This window comes from Lepeophtheirus salmonis, chromosome 12, assembly GCF_016086655.4.
Source record: "Lepeophtheirus salmonis chromosome 12, UVic_Lsal_1.4, whole genome shotgun sequence".
Classification (NCBI taxonomy): domain Eukaryota; kingdom Metazoa; phylum Arthropoda; class Copepoda; order Siphonostomatoida; family Caligidae; genus Lepeophtheirus; species Lepeophtheirus salmonis.
In genome coordinates, this window is record NC_052142.2 from 3,614,617 (window position 1) to 3,628,481 (window position 13,865).

At 29.8% G+C, this 13,865-nt stretch overlaps 1 protein-coding gene and 1 long non-coding RNA gene across 43 annotated transcripts in view; one reads left to right on the forward strand and one right to left on the reverse strand.

Annotated features, from left to right (window-relative positions):
- Window positions 1-261: 261 nt before the first annotated feature.
- The window catches only part of LOC121127131 (uncharacterized), a 100,558-nt gene continuing 86,954 nt past the window's right edge, over window positions 262-13,865 (reverse strand). For 15 of the 42 annotated variants that reach the window (XM_071892230.1, XM_071892237.1, XM_071892228.1 and 12 more), the window contains 8 exons: window positions 10,035-10,118; window positions 9,878-9,961; window positions 7,227-7,603; window positions 6,916-7,172; window positions 5,430-6,859; window positions 4,485-5,105; window positions 2,758-4,425; window positions 262-2,267 (listed from right to left, as the gene is read on the reverse strand). In XM_071892230.1, the coding sequence (XP_071748331.1) occupies window positions 6,833-6,859; window positions 6,916-7,172; window positions 7,227-7,603; window positions 9,878-9,961; window positions 10,035-10,118 (829 nt within the window). In that variant the 3' untranslated portion in view covers window positions 262-2,267; window positions 2,758-4,425; window positions 4,485-5,105; window positions 5,430-6,832. Of the gene's footprint in view, window positions 4,426-4,484; window positions 5,119-5,429; window positions 6,860-6,915; window positions 7,173-7,226; window positions 7,604-9,877; window positions 9,962-10,034; window positions 10,119-13,865 lie in introns of all 42 variants that reach the window. The other 27 variants (XM_071892238.1, XM_071892250.1, XM_071892242.1 and 24 more) reach the window with 18 other exon arrangements.
- On the forward strand, window positions 10,118-13,438 carry LOC139906824 (uncharacterized). Its single transcript, XR_011782808.1, has 2 exons — window positions 10,118-12,729; window positions 12,792-13,438. It is a non-coding gene; the product is annotated as an uncharacterized lncRNA (long non-coding RNA).

Consider the following 13,865-nt stretch of genomic DNA (forward strand, 5'->3'; position numbering starts at 1 on the left):
CATTGACAATATACATGGGAAATATGCATACTGGCAAAAAGAAAAGAAATCTAAAGAAACTACAAAAATAGATATATTTACAGGGCAATTTTAAAAGAAATGAGGATACAGGAAGGACAAATACGTTTATGATCAATCAAAATTTAAGAACTTTGAAACAATAACTAACAAACACAATCTCCCACGATAACTGGAGAAATACTTTTTCTTACTTAATTAATTTATTTTTTCAGATTTGGAAATAAGATGAAGTACTCTGTATAATGATATGACAAAAGTTTATTCTTACTAAGTAACACAAGTTATAAATTACTAATGCTTGAAAAATTATTAAATTTAGAAGCTCAGATAGTTTCAAATATCCTGTTTGTATTCATTGTTTTTATTCATCTTATATAATAAAAGAGAATATAGTTGATGACTAATACATGGTTTTTGATGTGTTGGTGTACTTATGGGTGTGATGATACTATTGATGCTCACCCTTTGTGAAATTGCGTCCTTTCAGTTTTTTTTCGTTTTTTTTGAGGGTGTGTACCATCCTGGTAATCCATTTTCTTAAGGAGTATTGGGTCTTCGTGAGTTTTAATTTTAATACGTGTTTAGCTCTCCAGCAAAAATAAAAAAATACTAAGATAGATGTCTTTGATTGCTAATCCAGATATGGCTAATAGGTAGTATCTTGTACCTTTAAATGTATTGGCAGCCATATTTGTTATATCCATAGCATTGTATGATATCCAGGCCTCATCATTTTTTATGACCGAAATCACTTTCATGAATTTAAATAGATTTAAAAAATGTTTAATATTATGCAGGGGAATCATTCCATAGTTTTAATCCTCCTTCTACCTTCCTTAATTTAACTGGTATCATGAACTAAAGACACTACAAAAATATATTTATTTACAGGGACCTTTTTAAAAGAAATGAAGATACAGGAAGTCTATATATAATTAGGCTACTCCCTCGTCCTCACTTGGATACTTGATACCAAAGTTGCTCCAACCCAATACATTAGTTTCTTTGCATATCGGATTGGCAATAGACTTGGTGTTAATACTCCACATAAAGTTTGTTGAGTCCGTCTATCCATCTTATTACTTTGATCTTGATTGATTCAAAGATTACCATTCAATTCTCACAATCCTCAATTTTCACATCCTGTAGTCAGCTCAACATCTTTTTCCAAGAAATTGTTTCTCTACCTTGGCTAGTATGTTCAGGGTTTTTAAAAAGTTTTCATCTTCTTGTCTAAACTCTTAACCGTCTTTAATCATATCCCTTACATAATCATAATCTCGTCTATGTTCATAAAGTCCAACCAAGATACTTTCGAATGCGATCCTCCACGTATTCGAATTACAAATGATTTTTGCCTCTTTGAACATTGTTGGTTTTTGCTATACCATATCTGAGACTTATTTTCATTTACTCCTTCTTGTAATTACGAAATTATCTTTCTCAGTTGGAAGATTGCCTTGTTTTGTACCCACACTTTTTGTGCTTCTTGCTGTTTTATTGAGTCTGAACGTTTACCATTTCCAGGATTAGGATAATCTTGTACTTATACCAGAGTAAAATATGTTGCTATTTGACCGTCTGGTTCAAAGTAAGCCATCTTCTTGATTTATTTAAAAGTTGGAGTGGTAGAACAAAAACAAATAGTGAAAATAATTATTAAGATTAAATTTAATTTCATCATTATCAATGTTCTATATTTGACGAGTGTCCAGGCATTCAAACATCTACATCTTCATGAAATGCATTATCGTATCCTTCTTCCGAATAATTGTATGATCTTATGCTTGAGCAAATGCGTTTTTACTCATTATCACTTGTAACTGGGGAAGAGGCCTTTCTTTTTTTCTCCTTGAAATGAATGATTATTTTCTTCATGTTGGATTCGTACTTTCTCCAATGGCATTTAATCGTTTCATCCTTATTTTCAGATTCATTAAATTCAATTTTAGAAAATTCCCTTTGTTGAGGTTCTTCTTCTGGCATGGAATGTATGTTTTGAACATTTACACTTTCTTTTGCTTTATTTGATTTACTCCGGGTTATTATAGCGTCTTTTTTCATGATTTACTGTTGATTAAATCAAAAAAATAAAGATCCTCTGCTGTCATAACTATTTCTTCTTCGACTCTCTGATGGTCAGATAGTCACCTTAAAGCATCGGTTTTGATTTGTCTTGTCATATTTTTAAAAAAATATATTAAATTCATATTTGGGTAGTTTATCTTGCCATCTATGAAGCATACCTGAAAGAAAAATTATTTTAATAAACTATTGCAGAGGTAGATGATCCGTTTGGATAGTAAATTGTTTCCTTAGAAGAAAGTATTTAAAATGTTCTAGAAATATTCCTGCTGTCCTAGAAGAAAGTATTTAAAATGTTTTACAAATGTTAGGGTTGTATAGAGCTTTTTTTTTTTTTTTTCAATTTTGAATTGTTCCATGGACATTTATTTAATGTTTGTGCCATATGAAATTAGATGGTATTTTTTCATCTCTCATTTGTGTTAATACAGCTCCAATAGTGAAGCTAGAAGTATCCTTTTCTACTGTAAACTTGTTAATGAAATTTGGAGTTAATTGTAAGGGTTTTTTATTAACTTCTATTTGAAGGCTAGGAAAACTTTTTTTTTTCTTCATCTCAATTCCATTCCTTCGCTTGACGTAGTAACTTAGTTAGTGGTTCTGCTTTCTTACTATAAATAGGAAGGAATTTCTTTTAATAAGATGTTTTACCTAAAATGTTTGCAGATCTCTGATGTTTTCTGGACTGGGCCAATCCTTGATAACTTCAATTAATCTCTGAGATGGTGAAATTTGACCTTTCCTAATGATATGACCTAACCATTATTTTGAGGGAGGAATAGGTCTGTCTTGGTCGTCTTGATCCTGAGGTTAGTTTGCTTTGTTCTGAAAGGGAATTATGCAAGTCTCAATAAGATTTCCATAAATGTCTTACCAATTATGAGGATGTCATAAAATAATCTTAATAGTATTTTCCTGTCAACTTGTGGTCCTTATACCTTTGTCATCAATCTTGTGGGTATTCCACATGCATTCTTTGATCCAACTTGCATGAAAAGGAATGTGTATGTTACAAACGGAGATAATAATGTCAACTAGTCTTGATTTTCATCTTTTACTGGAACTGCAATGTAAACACCCGCCATGTTTAACTCAATAATATACTTGGCTTTTCCAAACTGAGGACCACTAATCAGTTAACGAGCTATGGGATAGCTCGTTAACTGATTAGTGGTCCTCAGCTTGGAACCACTTGGAAATCAGATTTAGTGATCTTGTTTAAATCACAATAATCTGTGGCAAGTCTCCTTCTTCACTGGGACATTTGCTCTTTGAATATTTCTCTCATTTCTAGGTTCGTTGGTGTTACTTTGGCATTGACTGGACAGTTCTCAACTGTATTTACTTCGAATTGGAGCCAATCAGTTTTACTCACATTGGATGAGTACTTGGAATGGTTTGAGTAAACCGGAATAAGTAAATATTCTACCAGTTTATTTTCGTTATTTCTTAGATTCAGGTTGTTAAACACTATTCCTTCAAACATGAAATTGATTTCTCTACGTGTAGCATCTTCATATTTATTGAAGTGTTTGAGCTTTGATACTTTAATATATTCCATTAGTAACTTTTGAGCATCGTCGTGCTATATATTTTAATTACCTATTAAGAATTATTTTTTTTTTTGTCAATTTATTGATCTGTTCCCTAGATACGATAGGCCTAGGATATTTGGCTCTCACGTCATTTAGTATGTTTTCTTAATCCATTTCTATCGATTCAACTAATTGGCATTTCATATAGAAGATTTTCTATTGTTTGTTCTTTTCCCCAATGTTTCCAGTAGTAAAGACTTAATTCCATCACATTAACTCTCGAGACAAAATCTACTAGTATATTACTTTTGCCAGATGTATGGGTCAATTTAACATTTATTTCGCTGAATTCTAGAGAATTATCTGTGTTATTTATTTTGCCATTTTGGATTTTTGACGAATTGTGCAGTAATTAATGGTTTATGATCAGTAAACCACATAATTTTGCTTCCTTCAATAATATGACCAAAATGTAGTATTGCTTCCCTAGCTGCTAAAAACTTACGAGAAAATGCAGATTATTTTGAATTTATATCCTGGAATAAAGAAGGCCAAAGGATGAAATTTACAGTCTTATTCTTCCTCAAGAACTGTTCCAATTCCATTATCCGAAGCCTCAACCCTTATCCTCAATTCGCCCAAGGAAAATAATTAGAAAGCATTATAATCTTATCCTTACATAGTTTCAACATTTTAAAAGCTCGATCTAATTCTAGTAACCATGAAATCGTAGCATTCTTCTTCTGATTGTTGATAGCTTTATAAATTAAACTTTATAGATCGCCTAGACAAGGAACAAATAATTATATATAATTATAATAATTAACCATACCAATCCATTACTTGAAATGTTTCACTATTTGTAGTCTTGTCATCTGTTTCAACTCAGAAAATTTTCCAATTATTGATATAAACACCTTTTGAAGAAGAAAGATTACAACCAACCTCTGTTTTACAATATTGACTTTTTTCAATTTTCAAATTCAATCCATTACTTCGTTAGAGCATTAAAACCTCACCTACAAGTTTATGATGCTACTTTTCCGTCTAGGAAAACAAAAGAATGTCATCAACATAAACAAAGCCTATACAAATACTTCCCAACATTCTGTCAATCATCATTTGAAACGATCTTGTGACATATTTAGACCAAATGACATGCTCACATATTGATATAATCCACATTGAGTCGATGTAGCACTTTTCGCTTTGGCTATGCTAAGAAGGGAATTTGATGATTTGCCTAAATGAAATCCAACTTGCTATAAAAATGACTTACTGATACTTTCCCTAAATTTTTGATTTACGGGCATCCTTACATAAAAGTCAATAATCTCCAACCAATCGTCACCATTCTTTAAAATTTAATTAATTTAATTCTTAATGACCTGCATCTCTTCAGAACGAAATTTTCTTTGCATAGACATGGCGGCCATTTCCGTTGTTTTTATACTGTGGTATACTCTGTGAAAATAATCTCCATTGAAACAGTTTTAACTTAATGAAAGTATCTTTTAATAATTTCAAGTAATTTAACATAAGATGTATTAAATTATATATGGTTAACTGTGCTATTTTCTCTAAGCAATTTTTGATTAGCTACACCGACCAAGGTATTTGCGATTATTCAAGTCTCTTTGGCAAGCTGAAGATGTTTAAAAATAGTTTTCTAATCAAACGTGAAAGAAAGAAATTAAATTTTTATACAGTGTGCAGCAACGAATCAGTGTAGTAGGATTTAAAATTGTTTAAAGCTCTTAACACTTATTTTACACTATTTTAAGTTACCTGAGCTATAGTCCAATTACTACATTTTTTAAAAATTGCATTTGTATAATGATAGAGTGCGACGATTGGGGTTCAAAGAAAAAGGATATCCGATTTGCTCGATACCCAAGTCAAGGGGCAGAAATTGTCCGGATAGTCAGCAGGTTGGAGAATGCGCTTTCAAGGTGAAGAAGCTGAACAAGGATGGGATGAGCCTCAAACGGACTCCTGGAAGTGGTAATCTCAAAAAAATTGGGTATCCATCCTTATTTCAACTCAGTGAAGGAGAAGATAGACAGGAGCCCGATGAAGAGAATAAGTAAGATGGCCAATTTTTAAAATTTTAAAAAGAAATTTAATTTTTGAAATTATATTTCCAAAATAAAAATAATTTTCTGTAAATAGCTATGAATTTTTAATTTTTTTTCCTTAAAATTGAATATTTAAAATATCATTTTTGATTTTTTTTCCTTAAAATTGAATATTTAAAATATCATTTTTGATTTTTTTCCTTAAAATTGAATATATAAAATATCATTTTTGATTTTTTTCCCCCAAAAACGAAGCCCCCCAATAAATTATAATCCTGCAGATTTGCCTGAAGAGATTCTGGTCAAAGGACTTTTGACCACCTTGAAAGCATGTATTATAATTTTTATTGAGATAATAATAGTTGGCAACTGGACACGAGAAACGTTTCAAGTTAAAAAATTTAGTTATTTCTTATGAGAGCAATTGTTCTGGCCTACCAATTACGAAATAAACTCAATAAACTCGTATATCAAGTTATTACTGTGTATTCTAATTTTATTACGCTTAAAAATTTACAATGATAACCAATTAATTCTAATATCGAAATTAGAATTAGATATTTTAATTAGAACAACCAATATTGTAATTAAATTTATATAATAAATAACAGTGTTAAGTTTGGCGGATAAGCCCCCCCACCCCCTCGGCCAAAAATAAAAAATGATGTAAGTTAGCAACACCCAAGAACATAATGTTAAAGAAAACATTAATACCAACAGTTTTTATTTTCTAATCAAAAAATTCTCTACAAAAATACTGATGTATTAGAATGATGAATTTTCTACTTCACTTTTACTTCCAAAATGATAATTTAAAATAATGTGAGTGTGAAGTTCTAATAAAGAAGCTTGTAATAATTTACTTCAAAACAATAATTACTATTAAAATAGTATAGGATTTAAATTTTTATTATTATGAATCTTTAAAAAATTTGAACAAGTTTGGATTTCTTTATTTGTATAGTAAATAAAAATGCATTTTATGTTTTATGTTATAACTTTAGGGAATATCTTTTATTTATTTTGTAAAATACAGTATGTTTCACCATGTTTTTCTGGTAATATTTAGAATATATATATAATTGTTTCTATTACCTCTTTTCATTGCCTCATTTATTTATCGATTGTTTCTTGTGTTATCTGAAGTTACATATGAAATAGTATGGAAATATTGATTTTTTAATATTGTTAATTACTTGTTTTGGAAATGATAAAGGATCATAAAATGTGCAGCCCCTTGCTGATGTGGCATTCAAAATGTTTCCTCCTTGTAGTGGAACTAAACTTGGTGAATTAATACTCTTCCTTTCTTCATGTGATATATTATAATTATATTGTTGCGGTTGAATATGAAAATTTATATGGTGGTTGATAGTTGTAGATGTAGATTGAATTCTAATTTGTGAGTTTAACTGGTTATATGTACTAGAACCAATACCATAGCCATATTCACCTTGATAATAATAAATATGTGTCTATTTATAAAACGTTTTTAAATCATTATTACTTGAGAAGTAAGATGAATTGACTGTTTCCTTTTCTTCTCTATCAGCATGTTTCTGCATATGCTTTTGTAAATAAACCTCTTGAGTATAGCTTTTTCCACAAAAATAACAAATATGTTTTTTTAGATGCTTTGAATCTTTATGTTTTGGAATGTGTTCTAAAAGTGCCGCTTCATCGGAAAAACATTTATAACATGCATTACATTTATAAGGTTTATCTGATTGATGGCATCTTGAATGAGATTGGAGATTGGAGAGCTGAGAGAAGGCTTTTAGACATCCGTTGTATTGACATTTATATGGCTTATCTCCTGTATGAGTACGGATATGCTGTTGCAAATGAGAAAGTTGAGTAAACTTTCTTTGACAAATTTCACATCTATAGAATAATTTTTTTTATTTAATTGCACAGTAATTTCATAACTATAATTAGAGTTGTAAATTATATGCTTGTCAGTGTGTAAAACTGAAAAATGATATGGTAACTATAACCATATCAAGAATAATTGTCAGCAGAGTAGCTTAGACGTTATAGCATTTTATTAGATTATTTATTCTCTTTTTCTATTGACGTTATTTTGGGAGGGAGAAAAGGAAATATACACAAATCCCACTCCATATCCAGCATATATATTTACCCTCATAAGCAAACAAGAACTTACACTTATAACTCGTGTTTACTTTCATCAAGAGTTAAATAATAATTATAACAACTATGGAAAATAACAACGCTGTTTCTATTGAAAAGTAATTCAAATAAATGTTAAAGTTAAAGATTTACATCTCTAGCTTTATTTAATGGAGTATTATTAGAAGTGGTCACATTGTTACGAATATCCAAAATATAAGGGACAAAATAAATAATTTCAACAATTCAGTCAGGTTACTATAGATATTACGTATAGATATTATTGCAACCAAAGTTGCCTATTATCACAAACTTATACACATTTCCTAAACTATATTCATTTGTATTTGGAGAATCGTTTATCGAAACCAATAATTTTATTTTTGCGATTTTTCTGTTGAAAGGCTTAAAATATTAGTAATTAGATATTTTTTTCGGTATATATTTACCTTTAAAAATGCTCTCCGAATGGCTTACGATTGTAAGATTTATTTACAAATAATTTTATTTGATCCCTATATGTACATGTAAAACAGAATATTAGTTTGTCCTTCTGTCGGTCCGTTACACATATTTTTCTTTAATCAAACCCCAAGTTGGTAGCTTATAAAGTTCTAAAATTTTGCATGGAGGACTAGGATTTTCCAATAATGGTTATAGGCGTATTTTTTAATAATTAATCATAGTAAATCAAGCTTAAGTGTTTTGTTTTTAGCAGCCACAGTCAGTCCAAAAGCTAAATGGACAAGGAATTATAGGAAAGTAAAGAAATTTAATTAAAAAATGTATTTATACCTCCTAGAGATTTGATAACAGAACGCTTCTCAGTAAGTGTAGAGCATGATAGAGGTAAAGCATTAAAATAAAGTAACGAAACGTGACCGTTAGCTTTTGGAGATATAATGGTGCAGCGTTTTAACATTTTTTCGTAAATATGTCACTTTTCATATGATGTCACTTATTTACTTTTTTACTGACGTAAACTGGGACATAAATTATAATAAAGTGTTTTTGAGCACGACTCAAACTCAAAATTGCTATAAGGAAATAAGAAATTATTTTATTCTTTGTCCTTTTTTTTTAACATCCCAGCAAAAAGAAGAAGAGTTTTCAATTTTACATTTATTATTCATTAATCGTTATTATACTAATTAATAGTTTAATAATAAATAAATAATTAAGATACAATTGTCAATCATTGTTAGAGATGTGAATTCGGACTCGAGACTTGACTTGGAGTCCATAGCTTAGTCTTGTCTAGCTAAGCTAAGCCCATCTTCCAGATCTCCAATAAGGATCTTCTAAAAAGTAAACTATATTAGAGAACATCATAACTCCTAATTCTATCTCCAAATAATAACAAAACAGTAAAAATCGGCGGACAAAAAGTTTCTGTGTACCAACACATTTTTCAGCTATTGATCACGTGGGTCCTCAATTTGCTACTTGGTTTAAAGTTTTAGATAGAGGTAAGCTAAATTATTTGAGATAACTCTTTCCTAACTCTCATTGAGATCACATCTATTAAATAAATATATATTTTTTGACACTTCAAATTAGTTAAAATAATGTCTAAGCTATGTCCATTGCAAGGAAAATATTTTTACTAAATACACATATTAAGGGAAAATTCGTTTTCCTGTAATGGGTTAAAGAAATACTACTCCGATATTAAGTAGCAAAATAATAACAAATTTTTAATTACTTCAATTATTTAATACTAAAAATATACTCCAAAAATGTACCATTGATAATAACAATATTTTAAATTTTCCTTTCATATCTTTGGTTTAAACAAATTTCATATTTAACTCAATCCAACAACTATTTCACTAAATTTTATGATTTTTTTTTTTTTTTTTTGTTGAAACTCTTTTTCTAAAGAAGTTTTTTACACATAAAAAAAGAAGAACGAAAAAGGAATTTCCAGAATTGTTAGTTATTTACATTATTTACGGTCATAAATAATTCAGTTAATAAAAGTATGTTATATATAAATACTTGTTATAAATTAAGAAAAATTACATGTATTTCTTATCTCCTGTATGCATTCTCATATGTTGTAACAAATGGGATTTTTGTCGAAATGCCTTAGGACAATGGTTACACCTAAGAAAAAAAAAATATGTACATAAAATATATATTTAGTTTAATTAATATTAATATTAAAAAGATATATTACCTGAAATCTTTACCTCCAATGTGAGTGCGTAGATGTTGTCGCATATGAGATAACTGAAAAAAGTCTTTTCCGCAATATTGACATCTGAAATTCATTATCTATTATATATTTGGTACATTAATGTCAGGTTGCTTCAACTCGACTTAAATTTAAGTAACACAATTTTAAATTAACTTAAATACAGTGACGTATTAAGTACTTAGTTTAAATATAAGTTGAAGTTAAAACAACCAAAATAAGTGAATTATGTATTATGTGGATTTGAAAAAATATTTTACAATATCTTTTAATCGGTCCCCTTGGATATAATTCAATTTAGATTAAATTATGACTCATTTCAAAATATAAAGCTCACAATATAAACGAAAAATAATATCTTAAAATAAATTTAAACATGACATAAAAGTGTATTATTAATTTTAATCGCAATTTTTCTTGAAATTGTTTTTATTGATCAAGAAATTATATTCAAGCTGGATTTTTACCTTGGCGTATTGCATTTCTTATTTTAAAGGGTTCCTTGATATCAAACAGTTTTAGAATTAGACAAAAATCTTCCAACAATCAATATAACCAATGATCAATAAATACAAAAATTGAATACATTATATTTGTGAATTGAATTATTTAATATACTTTAAAACAAAAAAACAAAAAGATTTCTCAACAACTATAGTAAAGATATTAACATAAATGAAAATAATAATATCAGATTATATGTTTAAAAAAACAACTGAAAAGTAAAGTGGTCTCCCCGAACATTTGAAGAATGCTAAGCAGGATAACAGCATAGCTCCAATATAGATAGAAGAGAAAGGTTTCCGTTAACTTTTGAATGATGAACGGGGGAAAAATGAATGATGAACGGAAAAAAAAGTGAAAGGCATTTCTTTTATCATTCATTCTTTATTGTTTCTAATGACAATTTTTTCAAAAAATACCGTCTTGGGTCCACACATTGTTGTTTTCAGGATAGTTACCCTTCAGCCTGGAAAATATGTTTCACTTCAGGACCTTATAGAGGCCTCAGCCCCAATTTTCTCATTGGGCTTGAAGAAGAAGGGATCCATTTTCTTCCCAACAGAGGGCACGACTCCCAAGAACTTTTTTGACCGGATATTTTATCCTGAAGGTGCCCTGGACTTCTTCAGGTGATGCTGCTATAAATCTGTTGTTTTTTGCGGTTCAAAACCTGGTCGACTGTGAAAATCTTCTTGTCTAAAAAAATCTTCACATTCGACAGATGCCCCTTAAAGTAATTAATGACTTTTTTGCATCTCTCAAGCATTAAGGCCTTCATTCTGTTGGGGAGATGATGCCTTGGGATCCTGAGAAAGCTCTTAAGACTGAGGTCATCCTGAATTGTGCTCCTGATGGTGATATCGTGGATGGTGATATCGATGATGTTGAACTCGACAGCCAAACGACGCATTGATGCTGTTGGATCTTTATTGATCTTGGACTCCAGAAACTTGAGAAATGTTTCATCTTCCTTCAAACCGTTTCTATCTTTAATTTTAACACTATCTATATTAAAATTAAGGAAAGTGTTTCTCTCTTACTAAGGACAAAGGATACGGATGTGAGCTTTCACAGATTCCCCATAAAAGACTCTAAAAACGCAAAGAGAATTCGACGTTTGAAGAGCAGAGAAAAAAATGTAAGACTAATAATTGACAAGATTTATTCATCCCAAAGAGTAAAGTTTGTCAGAGGTAAATTTGTGGGAACTAAAAATAATAAAACTTATAAAACTGTCCTCACCTTCATCATTAAGTCAACGTCGGGGAAATACATGTACATTATTGCCCATATCTAAGGATGATAATTTTGGTAAGAATAGAAAAGCGTGCGAGGAGAAATAAATAAATACGCATGGCATCATTGATTAAATAATATACATCTTCTTCTATCAATCAAGAACGTTATCATTCCTGCCTTTATTATTCAATATTAATATAATATTACATGCTGATAGTCGATAAGGAACTGAATAAAATGCCTAAAATAACGTCGCCTTCTGTCTGGATTTCTGAAAATGGAGGCCCAGGAATTTGAAAAATACTTACCAGATGAGAAACAGATGGCTTGTCGGATTTGTTGATATAAATGTGCCTTTAGTCCCCTGTCTAGAATTACACGCCACTCATTATTCTCATTTCATATCAAGAGCATGGATATTCATCTAAAAAAAATCAAGTTAATGATGAATACATCAAGTCAGACCTTAACTTTGATCTCACAAAGCTGCTTATTGCATGTAATATACCCTTATCCATTGCTAATTATCTACCTTCAAAAAATTTATGGAGAAATACACGGGTAAACATATCCCTTCACGAAGGAACCATCATTAAATTAATGGAGAATTTTGGTACTGATGTCATTTATAGAAATACATATAAAAATGTTTTGAGTCATCCACACCAAATGACGATCAAGTTATCAGTAAAAAGTATTTACTAATATCGAAATGGAACTCTGAATGTTGTACTATCTCACAGTAAGTATTCTTCTTTTTTTTAAATCTAACCATAAAATATGATTCTATTTTAGCTAAACATATCAAGAATTATGATACACAACTCATTAAATGGCAAAAACAACTGCATAAATGGTCACAACAACGGGGTAGTAGCATTGGATGGTTTGCAACTAGTTTGTCTGATATTATTTTCTTCACTTAAAGACTTGGGTATGATTATTAGGTTTTCCAATATTACATAGTCAATAAATATTACTTTTTTATCACTTAAGGATTAGCTATGGTTGATAAGCTCCAAGAAATGGTGTACAGAAAACTCATAAAAGGCAAAAACAACTGCTTAAATGGTCACAACAACGGGGGTAGTTGTATTGGGTGTAGCATTATAATTACCAACTGTGTATATCCTTCATGATAATGGTATGTTGTTATATAAGCATAAATAACGGGGGGGAAATCTTTTTTGATGCCCTACATAAGGAGAAATATCGCCAGATATTACTACTAACATTTTTTATTAGTATATTTATTGTCTAATTTTATGATTTTGACATTTACTTCATTATTAATAATGAGTTAGATTTCATCGGTAGAGATATATCTATCCTGTGCACAATTGTATATAGCAGCTTCCACATGAAGAAGAGGGGTGATTATCTTTTTGATTAAACTCCACGTCTCGCTTGAGTTTTGCAACCTAAAGTTATGACATATTTAACTGGATTCCGATGTCAGAACAAGAAAATATTAGTTGGATCAATCTATTATTTCAATATTCTTTATATATAATTTATTGTTATTAGTTATATGATTCCTATTATTTAATTTTGTATATTTAACATAAATGTATGATGGTATATATTTCAGTATGTAGATTATATTTAATTAAAGCCTTCTTTTTTAAACTTGAAACTTCCAATATATTTTTTGAAATACTCTACTTTGTCGTTTCATTAGCTGTTATTCTGAGAATAAGGTTAATAATGAATTACAATTTTATGGAGTGGGACGTTTTCAAATTTACTGTAACGGATGAAAAACGTCTAAGTCAATTATACGTAGTATATCTTCACTAAACATTTTGCTAATAAATATTTTCGTTATACCCTCAAAGATCATAATAAAGCAGGCACCATCAGTATTTTAAACAATGATGCCATATGTCTTTCCCCCCCCCCCTTCTCCTTGTACGCTTTTTTCTCTACAATATTATCAACTTTACCCATATCCCTTGGTAAAGTTAACAGCAGAGTTCCTTTTTAATCAGTGCAGTCCCATTATGAGAAGTATTTTGGTAATAGGTTTCACTGTTGTGGAATTGTCTATTGACAATAACACAGTAAATA